This window comes from Pollachius pollachius (assembly GCF_949987615.1).
Source record: "Pollachius pollachius genome assembly, chromosome: 6".
Lineage (NCBI taxonomy): Eukaryota > Metazoa > Chordata > Actinopteri > Gadiformes > Gadidae > Pollachius > Pollachius pollachius.
The window spans coordinates 26,777,911-26,791,562 of NC_136939.1; the positions used below are offsets into that span (position 1 = coordinate 26,777,911).

At 51.7% G+C, this 13,652-nt stretch overlaps 1 protein-coding gene across 1 annotated transcript in view; it reads right to left on the bottom strand.

Annotated features, from left to right (window-relative positions):
* als2b (alsin Rho guanine nucleotide exchange factor ALS2 b) overlaps positions 1-13,652 on the bottom strand; it is a gene marked incomplete at its 3' end in the record, with an annotated part of 36,921 nt that overhangs the window by 802 nt on the left and 22,467 nt on the right. The window contains exons 10-31 of the mRNA XM_079738198.1: positions 13,310-13,481; positions 13,006-13,195; positions 12,572-12,637; positions 12,283-12,442; positions 11,803-11,934; positions 11,145-11,273; positions 10,036-10,106; positions 9,305-9,371; positions 8,985-9,187; positions 8,637-8,702; positions 7,470-7,568; positions 6,393-6,623; positions 6,025-6,136; positions 5,542-5,619; positions 4,829-4,950; positions 4,214-4,378; positions 3,659-3,776; positions 3,057-3,214; positions 2,139-2,264; positions 1,609-1,785; positions 281-338; positions 75-136 (exon numbers count right to left, since the gene is read on the bottom strand). Of these exons, the coding sequence (XP_079594324.1) occupies positions 75-136; positions 281-338; positions 1,609-1,785; positions 2,139-2,264; positions 3,057-3,214; positions 3,659-3,776; positions 4,214-4,378; positions 4,829-4,950; positions 5,542-5,619; positions 6,025-6,136; positions 6,393-6,623; positions 7,470-7,568; positions 8,637-8,702; positions 8,985-9,187; positions 9,305-9,371; positions 10,036-10,106; positions 11,145-11,273; positions 11,803-11,934; positions 12,283-12,442; positions 12,572-12,637; positions 13,006-13,195; positions 13,310-13,481 (2,762 nt within the window). The remainder of the gene's footprint in view (positions 1-74; positions 137-280; positions 339-1,608; positions 1,786-2,138; positions 2,265-3,056; positions 3,215-3,658; positions 3,777-4,213; positions 4,379-4,828; positions 4,951-5,541; positions 5,620-6,024; positions 6,137-6,392; positions 6,624-7,469; positions 7,569-8,636; positions 8,703-8,984; positions 9,188-9,304; positions 9,372-10,035; positions 10,107-11,144; positions 11,274-11,802; positions 11,935-12,282; positions 12,443-12,571; positions 12,638-13,005; positions 13,196-13,309; positions 13,482-13,652) is intronic.

Genomic DNA, 13,652 nt, shown 5'->3' on the forward strand with positions numbered 1-13,652 from the left:
TAACTAAGTTAGCAGTAGCAGGTTAGCCGTGGCACATTAGCCTAACCAGGTTAGCATTAGCACGTAAGCTGTACCTGATCTGCTGCAGGGTTTCCACGGCGGAGGCGAAGCAGGCGTCCTTAGTGGTGGACAGCATCTGACACAGAAAGGTAGAATTGGGGCGTTAGCTAACATGGAGCTAAATACATCAAGCTACATCAATCCTTTAATCAGTGGTAGTACCTGCTGGTTCCCTCCCAGTAGGGGCAGGCTATATGTATAATTTAATCTGTGGTAGTACCTGCTGGTTCTCTCCCAGTAGAGGCAAGGACACTGGGATTGAACTGGGCCAGAACTTCCTGAGGAGAGATTCAGTTACACACCAGAGTACCAGTGGATCGAAACAGCATTGAATAATGGATGTGATAATCAGTGTGTGCGTGTGTGTGTGTTTGGTCTACTCCCTGAATATACCAGACAGTGAAAGGGAGCTAACAACATGTATCAGCATGACTACTAGCATGATAATGTGCTAGCATGTTTAGCATGTCGTTAGCATGCTAGCACATTATCATGTATGTTCTAACATCATACACATATTAGCGTGTGTACTACCATGATAATGTGCTAGCATTCTAGCAACATGCTAATCATGTCGGCAGAAGCATGCTCTTGAAATGTTTTAGCATACCAAAGATGTCGTTAGTAAGCTAGCACATTGTCATGCTACTAGACTAAAATGTATTGTGTAATGTGCTAGCAGGCAAATGTACTAGCATGCTAACGACATGTCATTAGTATGTCGTCACTAGCGTGCTAATGTGCTAACTAGCATGCTGATGTAATAGCATGCTATATAGTATACTAGTACACATACTAATAATGTGCTGATAATGTGACGATCATGCTAGCACATGCTAATACAGGTCAGCAGCATGCTAGTCAGCACTCGAGTTGAGGGGGGATAAGGGGGGATGGCATCCCCCTTTGGAATTAAAATTATCAAAAATCATCCACCTTCTGAAACAGCTATTATAGCGGTTTCCTTTTTCAATTCGGCGCAACGTTACTTTTCCCAGGGACAGATTTGACAGCGATACTGCATTCTCGGGCAGTATGCTATTGCGCAAGCACGCAGGCACGCTTGTGGCGCGCCTGCGTACTTGTGCAATAGTGCCTTCACGAGCTCTCATTCCACACCGTACGAGACAGACACTGGTAGCGCGAAGCTGTCTCTGCATCTCAGACATCGCTTCCGCAGTCAACTCTGTCCCCTTTTCTCCCTTTCATTCTAACCTGTGAGCAACGCTAGTCTCCCTTCTCTGCCGAATGCATTTTTGAAAAAATAGAAAAAAAAACAGTTTTTATAGTCCTTAAATGTGATGCATGCCTCCGAATCGTGTGGTGCATCCGATCACCTGCGTTTTTGGGGATAAAATATATAATAATAATAATAATAATAATAATAATTATTATTATTATTATCACACGTTGGTCTCCCACCATATGCGCTGTCATCAGCACAAATGATCTGTACCTAAAAGTTAAAATCCACCATCTCCCCTGGCTTTTTACAACTCGACCACTGATGCTAGTGGTGTGCTAACGGCAGCGGTGGCGGCTACGTACTGCAGCACCCCCAGGAAGGCCAGCAGGGCGAGGTCTGGCTGGCGGTTCAGCCTCAGCACACAGTCCCAGTACAGGTCCTCTTCCTGCTCCCCACACAGGGCGTACAGGGTGAAGAGAGGAGGATACAGCCTGGGGAGGAGCAGAGGGAGGAGCAGGGAGGAGGAGGACACCACCCGCCTAGAGAGAGGAGAGAGGAGTCAGAGAGGAGGAGGAGGAGGAGGAGAGAGGAGAGAGGAGGAGTCAGAGAGGAGGAGGAGGAGAGAGGAGTCAGAGAGGAGGAGGAGGAGAGAGGAGTCAGAGAGGAGGAGGCGGAGAGAGGAGTCAGAGAGGAGGAGGAGGAGGAGGAGGAGGAGGAGGAGGAGGAGAGAGGAGTAGGAGGAGGAGAGAGGACTCAGAGAGGAGGAGGAGGAGGAGGAGGAGGAGGAGGAGAGAGGAGGAGTCAGAGAGGAGGAGGAGGAGGAGGAGGAGGAGGAGGAGGAGGAGGAGGAGGAGAGAGTCACTTCTCCTTGTCTACCAGCGTTTAAACCTACACCGGCCTGGGGGAGTCCGGGGAGGGGGGGCCAGACCCTGGGGAGGAGGTCTTCTCCTGGGGAAGGGAGGAGGAGGGAGTCTCTGGGATTACACCGCCCTCATCTGGAAGGTCAGGGAACAGGAACCTGGAGAAAACACATTCAGTACCGTTCATATTCATTCATAACAAGAGCAATTATTATTCATATTCATTCATAAAGATACGCGTACTAGCACGATGATGTGCTAGCATGCTAACTAATGGTGAAGAGACCCTAACCCTAGCTCAACATTCCCCTGGTTAATGAAGGTTTAACCCCCTACCTGACGATAGTAAAGAGGCTCTAACCCTAACCCTAACCCTGGTTAATGAAGGTTTAACCCCCTACCTGACGATGGTGAAGAGGCTCTAACCCTAACCCTGGTTAATGAAGGTTTAACCCCCTACCTGACGATGGTGAAGAGGCTCTCACCCTAACCCTGGTTAATGAAGGTTTAACCCCCTACCTGACGATGGTGAAGAGGCTCTAACCCTAACCCTAACCCTGGTTAATGAAGGTTTAACCCCCTACTTGACGATGGTGAAGAGGCTCTAACCCTAACCCTGGTTAATGAAGGTTTAACCCCCTACCTGACGATGGTGAAGAGGCTCTAACCCTAACCATGGTTAATGAAGGTTTAACCCCCTACCTGACGATGGTGAAGAGGCTCTAACCCTAACCCTGGTTAATGAAGGTTTAACCCCCTACCTGACGATGGTGAAGAGGCTCTAACCCTAACCCTAACCCTGGTTAATGAAGGTTTAACCCCCTACCTGACGATGGTGAAGAGGCTCTAACCCTAACCCTGGTTAATGAAGGTTTAACCCCCTACCTGACGATGGTGAAGAGGCTCTAACCCTAACCCTAACCCTGGTTAATGAAGGTTTAACCCCCTACCTGACGATGGTGAAGAGCCGCTCCAAGTAGGACTTGATCTCGCTGACGGCCTGGGGCAGCAGCCGGCGGTTGGCCCCCACGCCCACGTAGGTCATCCTGTAGACGGCCACCAGCACCTCCAGCAGCCGGCCCAGGGGGTGCAGCGGGCTGTCACAGGCCTGGGGGGGACACGTTACCCAGGGGGCGGGGACACGTTACCCAGGAAGGGGGGAGGGACACGTTACCTAGGGAGTAATGAGGTAGAGGCGGATCGTGGTGTAGCGCTCCATGGTTAGCGTAGCCATGCTAACGACCGCTAGGCTAACGACTGCTAGGCTAACGACCACTAACCTAACAGCTGCTAGGCTAACGACTGCTGACCTAACGACTGCTAGGCTAACGACCGCTAACCTAACGACTGCTAGGCTAACGGACAGCTAGGCTAACGACTGCTAGGCTAACGGACAGCTAGGCTAACGACTGCTAGGCTAAGGCCATACCTTGATGAGGTAGAGGCGGATCTTGGTGTAGCGCTCCGTGGTTAGCGTAGCCATGCTAACGACCACTAGGCTAATGAATGATAGGCTAACCGACTGTTAGGCAAACTAAGGGACGTGTCCCACCTTGATGAGGTAGAGGCGGATCTTGGTGTAACGCTCCATGGTGATTGGTCCGCTGTGCTGGGGGATGACCTCCAGGCACTCCAGGGTCCGGCTCATACTGCGGGTCATGACCTCTGGGCTGAGGGGTCAGGGGGAGGAGACAGAGAGGAAGGGGGCGAAGTCAACGAGATGGACGGACAGGGTATACGTGTTTGTGTGTGGTTCTAACTTTGCGTGTGTGTGTGTGTGTCTAAGTGTGTGTGTGTATCTGTCAAACCTTCTGTGTGTGTGCTTGTCTAACTGTGTGTGTGTGTGTGTGTGTGTGTGTGTGTCTGTGTATCTGTCACACTTTCTGTGTGTGTGCGTCTGTCTGCCTGTCTGTCTGTCTGTCTGTCTGTCTTCAACTGTCCTGCAGGTGTCTGTCTGTCTGCCTGTCTTGTAGGTGTCTGTCTGTCCTGTGTTTGTCTGTCCTCAGCTGTCCTGCATGTGTCTCCTGATGACGGTGTGTGTGTGTGTGCGTGCGTGCGTGCGTGCGTGCGTGCGTGCGTGCGTGCGTGCGTGCGTGTGTGTGTGTACCTGTCCTGCAGGTGTCTCCTGCTGGCGGTGAGGGCCACAGCGATGCCCTCCCAGGCCCTAGAGGGGGGCCCCTGGCCGGGGGCCACGCAGCCGAGGGCCGCCCAGCACTCCTCAAACACAGAGGGCCACTTGTCCTCCGCACAAACACACAGCCGGCCCAGCGGACTGCACACACACACACACACACACACAGAAACAGAGACACACACATAAACGCACACACAGACACATACACACGCACACACAGACAAAAAGGATTTTAGAAATAGGTAAACAATCCTTTAAGCTGTGATTTGATGGTCCTGATTGAGAGACAGAGAAAGTGGGTATGTGTGAGTGTTTCTGTGAGTGAGAGAGTGAGTCTCACTGTGTGTTAGTGAGAGAGTGAGTCTCACTGTGTGTTAGTGAGAGAGTGAGTCTCACTGTGTGTTAGTGAGAGAGTGAGTCTCACTGTGTGTTAGTGAGAGAGTGAGTCTCACTGTGTGTTAGTGAGAGAGTGAGTCTCACTGTGTGTTAGTGAGAGAGTGAGTCTCACTGTGTGTTAGTGAGAGAGTGAGTCTCACTGTGCGTGAGAGGCTGACAGAGAGGGTGAGTGGGTGAGAGGGTGAGTCGTACGGGGGGCGTCTCTTCTCGGGGTCAAAGGGCTTGTGGTAGGTGCCACTGATCTTCAGACCGGACCCCCACTCCCCGCTGAAGGACCCCTCCAGGTAATCCCCGTTAGGCATGGTGAGGACCCCCTACACACACACACACACACACACACACACACACACACACACACACACACACACACACACAGAGTACACACACACACAAACACACACAAAGAGAGTACACACACATACACACAAATAGAGTACACACACAGAGTACACACACAGAGTCCACACATACACACAGAGTAGACACACACACACACACACACACAGAGTAAACACAGATAGAGTACACACACACATAGAGAGGTACACACACAAACATATAGAGAGGTACACACAGACACAGACACACACTCATATATATATAGAGAAGTACAAACACACACATAGAGTACACACACACACACATATAGAGAGGTACTCACACACACATACATATATAGAGGTACACACACACACACATATACACACAGAAGTACATAAATGCACACACACGCAGCGACACGCATAGAAAACGAGCACAAACACACACACAGAGTACAGACAAACAAATTAATCAGATAAAGAAATGGTTAACAGAGCTCAACACTGAGGGTGAATCTCAGTCCGTCAGTCAGTGAGTGAGTGAATGAGTGAGTGAGTCTGTGAGTGACTGAGTGATATATTCACCTTCCCGTAGAGCGTCCAGTCCTCAGAGAACTCTCCTTCGTAGGTTGTGTCGTCTTCTGCTACCAGCACCCCCATACCCTACACACACACACACACACATTTACATTCAGGGCCTTTTTGCAGACGCTTTTATCCAAAGCGACTCCCAACAGTTCAAACACACATTCACTCAATCACACACACATTCCCACACCTATTCACCCATTCATACACCGACGGCGGCGTTGACCCCTCAAGGCGACAGCCAGCTGGGTAGCTGGCAGAGGGCCCCTCATGTGTGTGTGTGTGGCCCCTGAGGGCCCCTCATGTGTGTGTGTGTGTGGGGGGCCCATTATGTGTGTGGCCCCTGAGGGCCCTCATATCTGTGTGTGTGTGTGTGTGTGTAGCCCCTGAGGGCCCCCATGTGTGTGTGTGTGTGGGGGGGCCCTCATGTGTGTGCATGTGTGGCCCCTGAGAGCCCCCATATGTGTGTGTGGGGCTCACCCCCATCTTATTGTCCTTGAAGGCCCCCTCGTAGTAGAGGCCAAACTGGGTGACGATGACCCCGGGGCCCTGCCGCTGGTTCTCCTGCCACACCCCCATGTACTTCTCCCCCCTGGGGAGGGAGAGAGCGAGAGAGCGAGAGAGCGAGAGCGAGAGAGAGTTATAAAGTTTAGCCTAGCTTAGCTAGTCAACCCGCTCTACCTCCTAAGCTAAGCCCACCCTCATCCCTCTGGTGTTACCCCACGGTAACCATGGCAACCGCCTCCCTCTATCCATCCCTCAGGTGAAACCCCACGATAACCAATGGAGACCGCCTCCCTCTCTGCATCCCTCTGGTGTAAGCCCACGATAACCCCCCCCCCCCTCACTTGGTGATGTCGTCGTAGACGCCGTAGCCGGCCTTGCGGTCGGCGACCCAGCGGCCGATAAAGACGGAGGGCGAGGAGGAGGAGCAGGAGGAGGTGGGGCGGCCGCCGGGCGGGGAGGAGGAGGAGGAGGAGGAGGAGGAGGAGGAGGAGAGCCGGCCGCTCCGCAGCATGCCGTGGCCGTGGCGAACGCCTTCCCTGAACGAGCCTTCGTACACCTCCCCGCTGGAATACCTTGGGGGGGAGGGTGAGAGAGGGTGTGTGTTGATATGTGTGTGTGTGTGTGTAAATATGTGTGTGTTGGGAGAGTGTTTAGGTGTGTGTGTGTGTGTGTGTTTGTAAGGGTATGGGTGTGTGTGTGTGTGTGTTGGTGGGGGTAGGTGTGTGTTGGTGGGGGTAGGTGTGTGTTGGTGTGTGTGTGTGTGTTGGTGGGGGTAGGTGTGTGTTGGTGGGGGTAGGTGTGTGTGTTGGTGGGTAGGTGTGTGTTGGTGGGGGTAGGTGTGTGTGAGTGTGTGTGTGTGTGTGTGTTGGTGGGGGTAGGTGTGTGTATGTGTGTGTGTGTGTTGGTGGGGGTAGGTGTGTGTGTGTGTGTGTGTGTTGGTGGGGGTAGGTGTGTGTGTGTGTGTGTGTTGATGGGGGTAGGTGTGTGTGTGTGTGTGTGTTGGTGGGGGTAGGTGTGTGTGTGTGTGTGTGTGTGTGTGTTGGTGGGGGTAGGTGTGTGTGTGTGTGTGTGTGTGTGTGTTGGTGGGGGTAGATGTGTGTGTGTGTGTGTGTTGGTGGGGGTAGGTGTGTGTGTGTGTGTGTGTGTGTTGGTGGGGGTAGGTGTGTGTGTGTGTGTGTGTGTGTGTGTGTTGGTGGGGGTAGGTGTGTGTGTGTGTGTGTGTGTGTGTTGGTGGGGGTAGGTGTGTGTGTGTGTGTGTGTTGGTGGGGGTAGGTGTGTGTGTGTGTGTGTTGGTGGGGGTAGGTGTGTGTGTGTGTGTGTGTGTGTGTGTGTGTGTGTTGGTGGGGGTAGGTGTGTGTGTGTGTGTGTGTGTGTGTGTGTGTGTTGGTGGGGGTAGGTCTGTGTAGGGACACACCCACCTGTAGGTCCCAGTGCCATGCATGCGGCCCTCCTTCCAGTGGCCGAGGTACTGGTCCTGAACACCAGAGGTCTTAGTGGGGGACACGAACTCACCATAGCTACACACAGACAGAACACACACACACGCACGCACAGGGGACACACACACACACGCACACACGGAGGACACACACAGGACACAACAGAAATGTAGGGAGGGAGGAGGGCGGGAGCCGACAGAGAGGAATCATTTTATTTTGGTTGTTCATTTTCTAAATCTTTCTCTCTCTGATGGTGGTGCATGTGGCCATGACTCACTCACTCAGACATCCAATCACTGAGCTGTGCCTAAACCCCCATGTCTTTCCTTCCTCCACACTGGCTGACACACCTGCAGCAAATCTGAGATCGCTACCGCCCAATTACCAGCCTGTTGTATAAAGCCAGCAAAGCCAGTTGCTTGTGGGACATCGACCCGGCAACACCTTAGTCCCACAGTATGATTGGTTAAATACCTTTTTCTTTCAGTAATCTTCGATTTAGGCCTGGAGATGGCCGGCAGTCCTACTTTTTCGTTTAGCTTTTAGTTTATAATGTGGTTTTGTCAGGCAGGGAGGGGGGCCAGCCTCGACGTCCCTATAGGGGGTGGCCTGGCCCCCCCTCCATTTTGCTGAGTTTGTCCGGCATCTCCAGGTCCCTTTTGGTTTGCGGACTTCTTTATTTGGTAAAGTATTTATATTGCATTTCAGCTATGGTTTCATTTAAGGATATTTATTTCCTGGTGGGAAAACTTTTTCAACCAACAAACTTGGTTAATAAAACCTGTTAAAACATCCTGTTTTCTGGTGTCCTTCTTTTATGTTGGGGTCTCCAACTTGAGCCACTGAGTATTTTATTTAATGGTTTGGAGGCCGTAACAGATGGTTAGTGCTTTAGTGGGTTCGTGGGTTACCTAGTGATGGTTAGTGCTTGGCATTTGGAACATCCTTACTGTACCCACAGAGATATATTGTTTCTCTTTCTAAAGACTAATGGACTTATTGTAAGACGCTCTGGGTAAAAGCGTCTGATACAACCCTCAAATCTTAACTAATGAAGTCAACACCTCTAACTAGTCTGGTGCTAGGGACTAGGACCTTTAAGGATGGGTCTTGGGTCTATGGTCTAGTCCTGGACCCGGTACTCACCCGTCCTCCAGACCCATCTTGAAGGAGCCAGTGTAGATCCGTCCGTCCGGCCACTTCAGGACCCCCCTGGGAAGAGACCACACACAGACAGACACACATGAGACTCACACCCAGCTGAGGTGTGGACCTAACCTTCATCAATCAGGAACAGACGCTGGGAATGTATCAACAACCTGTCCGCTCTAGGGGGTCAGCTGGTTAATAACCCTAACCCATTAGGACCAGGGGGTCAGACCTGCTGGTTAATTACTGGTTAACTGGTTACCTGCTGTGGGGCTTCCCTGCCAGCCAGCGGTTAGGGTTAGTGAGGGGTCAGACCTGCTGGTTAAACACTGGTTAACTGGTTACCTGCCGTGGGGCTTCCCTGCCAGCCAGCGGCCTTCGTATGTGGCCTCCCTCAGACGGACGTCCTTGTAGAAGGTGTAGGAGGCCGTCCTAGAGATGGGAGGCTCCGCCTTCTTCCCCGCCCCCGGGCTGAGAGTGACAGGGTCAGTCCCCGCCCCCCCCAGCGCCAGATCTACCGCCTGGTTGATGGCACGCAGCCACTTGCCCTGCAGGGGGTGCACACACACACACACACACCTTTTAATCAGTAAAAGACTTGTTTATTACGGCTCAGAATAAAGACATCTCATTGGCCAGGACACAGCTTGGCCACGCCCACTCACCTTCTCCATGGGGGAGCAGGCGAGCAAAGTGAAGGTCTCCTCAGGGGAGACCACCTTCAGACCGTACCTGGAACGAACACGCACACACACAGAGGTATATAACAAACACACACACACACACACAGAGGTATATAACAAACACACACATACACACATAGACACGGACATATAACAAACACACGCACACACACAGAGGTATATAACAAACACACACACGGACATATAACACACACACACACACACACACGGACATATAACACACACACACACACACACACGGACATATAACACACACACACACACACACACAGGTATATAACACACACACACAGGTATATAACACACACACACAGGTATATAACACACACACAGGTATATAATTCACACACACACACACACACGTACAAAGACAAAGACACACAGACACACACAAACAAACTCAGGTACATCACACACACACACACACACTCTCACACACACACACACACACGTACAAAGACACACAGAGACTAATACAAACACAGACATCATACACACACAGAGGTATATAACACACAGAGACACACACACACACACACACACAGGTACAAAGACAAACACACACACACACACACACACACACACACAAATATACACAAGGCGCAGTATGTCTCGTTTTTTTGTGGACACTAGCAGAACGGACTGACTATAATATTCATAAATGTTATCATTTGTTTGATTTACAGACTCACTGTTCAGAGCTCTCCTCCGAAATAGGCTCCACCCACAGAGTGGCCAATGGGAAAACGTGATGGGTGGAGAACTATAGAGATGGAGGGAGAGAGAGAGAGAGAGAGAAAAAGGAGAGAGAGCGAGAGAGAGACAGAGACAGAGACAGACAGAGAGAGAGAGATGGAGACAGAGACAGAGAGAGACAGAGAGAGATAGACAGAGACAGAGACGGAGAGAGACAGAGAAGCAGAGAGAGACAGAGACAGAGAGAGAATAAAAATCTTCAAATATTTTCCTGTCCACTCTAAAATCTCTTAGCTTCTAACGAGCTGAGCCTCTTAACGAGGTTCTAACGAACTAAGCCTCTTAACGAGGTTCTAATGAGCTGAGCCTCGTAACGAGGGTCTGTGAAGCGGTCGATGACGGACCCCGCACTCCGTCCCACGAGGGGAGAGGTGGTCTCGTGAGAACTAACACATGGAGAGACACTACGGGATCGGTGCATCACACAGTGAGAGGGAGAGAGGTTGAGAGGGCAGTAGACTGTTGTGGGGTCTGTTGTTTATTATCTATTCATTATTTATTTATATTGTCTATTATTTGGATCCACGGTAGACAAGGTTTAAATACATAAATACACTGTATTGTTTTTTAAAAACCTCACAGAGTCGCCCTGGTTTAATTGTCCTGGTTTAATGGTGTCAGACCTATTTCAGCCTCCAGAACAGTCTTCATCAGGCAGTGGGGGAGGGGGCGCAAGCTGGACTCAGGGTACTGTTTGGTGAGTGTGTGCGTTGGGGGAGGGTCACTGCACTAAAGCCCCTCCCTCCATACTTACAATGTTTTTGGAAGGCGCCACGCCCTGCCAGCATGGAGATAAACACACACTTTTAAAACACGACAGGGTGTGTGTATGTGTCTGCGTGCACGAGCGTGTGTGTGATTGTATGGTCACAATACAGAAAGCAAAAGAAAGAGAAGGCAAAACAAGACTCATTTTGATAAGGCAAACGTAATAACTTTAGATGCAATGTTATTACACAGACTCTCGGTGTGTGTGTGTGTATGCTGAAGTGTACACGTGTGTTTATGTGTCTGTGTGTGTGTGTGTGTGTGTGTGTATGTGTACCTGTGCGTGCACCAGTGCGTCGCTGAACAGGATGAACCAGTTGACGGAGAAGCGGCTGGCGTTCAGCAGACTGAGGCCCTTGTTACTGCTCTCACACACCAGACGACGGCCAGGCCGCCGCAGGGAGTCCTACACACACACACACAGGTCAGAGGACACACACACAGGACAGAGGACACACACACACAGGTCAGAGGACACACACACACAGGTCAGAGGACACACACACACAGGTCAGAGGACACACACACAGGTCAGAGGACACACACACACAGGTCAGAGGACACACACACACAGGTCAGAGGACACACACACACAGGTCAGAGGACACACACACACAGGTCAGAGGACACACACACAGGTCAGAGGACACACACACACACACACAGGTCAGAGGACACACACACAGGTCAGAGAACACACACACAGGTCAGAGGACACACACACAGGTCAGAGGACACACACACACACACACACACACACACACAGAGGTCAGAGGACACACACAAACACACAGAGGTCAGAGGACACACACAAACACACAGAGGTCAGAGGACACACACACACACACACACAGGTCAGAGGACACACAAACAGGCACACATACTCACACAAACAGACACAGACACAGACACAGACACAGACAGACAGACAGTACCGTCATCTTGCCGGGGAAGCTCTTCCAGAAGTGGTGAGTGTACTCTGCCTCCTTCCTCCTCTTCTTCAGATGAAGAGTCAGAGCCTCAAACTGAGAGCAGGCAGAGTGGAGCTGCTGGTACTCACTGGAGGACTGGAGAGAGACACAGAGAGACAGACACACAGAGAGACAGACACACAGAGAGACAGGCACACACAGATACACACACAAAGAAAGAGACACACAGAGAGACACACACACAGACACTTAAGAACAACATTCTACAATACAACAGAATCTACCTCCAGTCTACAGACCCAGGATGTGGTCTCAGAGAAGGTCTAGAGAGAGGCCCTGTGGTCCTGGTGGTCCTGAGGAGAGACTCAGTCTGGGGTCTCAGTGAACCTCCCCTAGGTGGACTAGTCAGACCCACCCCTTCATAGACCAGGATTCAGACCCAGGACCGGGTCCTGGTAGACCAGGTGGGCCAGGTGGACCCACCACTTCGTAGCAGGTGGCCAGCTTGAGCAGCAGGCGGCCGTACTCCCCCAGGTGTCCCAGCGGCAGGGCGAACAGCGCCCCCAGGTGGTCGGAGGCCGGACCCTCCTCTGGGGTCTCAGTCAGCCGCAGCAGGGGCTCCAGGGTCTTACCGAACACCTCCCTGGATCAGATGGGGGGGGCACTGTTAGAGGAACACACCTGGGATTGATGGATCAACGCACCAATCAGAGAGGAGATGGCCTGTGTGTGTGTGTGTGTGTGTGTGTGTGTGTGTGTGTTCTGGACTCACAGGGCGGGTTTGCTTAAAGCCTGGAAGCCCCCCATCACATGGAAGTTACCCAGGTAGGTACAGTACCTAGAGAGAGAGAGAAAGAGAGAAAGAGCGAAAGACAGACAGACAGACAGACAGAAAGAGAAATAGACAGAGAGAGAGAGAACTATTTTAGCAGACCTTCCCAAAGAGGTTTGTAAAACATGTTCTGAGTCTTACATTAACATCCTTAACCTTCTAAACAGAAAGTGAGTTTTTACTATCTGCCTCTACCTGTTGAGTCACTATATCCACACTACTGCTGATCATTCATCAAACGTCTCACCGTGTAATACTTTATGTCAACACCAGAGGTATTGACAGATAAAACACATGAGTGTCCAAAACATGGATATGTGATTGTGCCTCATGGCTCCTCCCTTGTTGGACGGTGTGTGCGGGGCAGGGCTTACTGGCGGTAGGCGTCCAGGAAGATGTGGGCGTGGTTGAGGATGAGCAGTGCCTGGAGGTCGCGGCCCTGCCGCAGGGCGGAGGTCAGGCTGGCGGAGTGCTGGCCCGTCAGGGTGCAGAGCAGGCTGAACCCCCCCACCAGGGTCTGAAGCAGCCCCAGCAGGACCCCCCCGAGACTGGGGCTCAGGGAGTCTGGGGGGGGGGAGAGGAGGTTAGCTAACCTAGAATAGAGCAGACTGAAGCCCCCATCAGCCCCAGCAGGGCCTCATACTGGCCCTTTAACAGGTGTGTTGGTGTAGTACTCACCGGACTCCAGCAGAGGGCGCACCGCCCCCGTCTTGATGGCGGTCAGCCGGCAGTAGAACCTCCTCTCGGCGGAGGCCACCTCGTGGAGGCCGGCGATGAAGCCCATCACGTTACGGTCAGAGAGGGAGAGGCAGCGAAAGCCGCCCGCACACACACTGCTGATGTAGCCCAGCTAGTCGCACACAGGGAAACACACAAACACACACATATTAGACACACACTGCTGATTTAGTCCAGCTAGTCGCACACAGGGAAACACACAAACACACACATATTAGACACACACTGCTGATTTAGTCCAGCTAGTCGAACACAGGGCCACACACAGACACACACATATTAG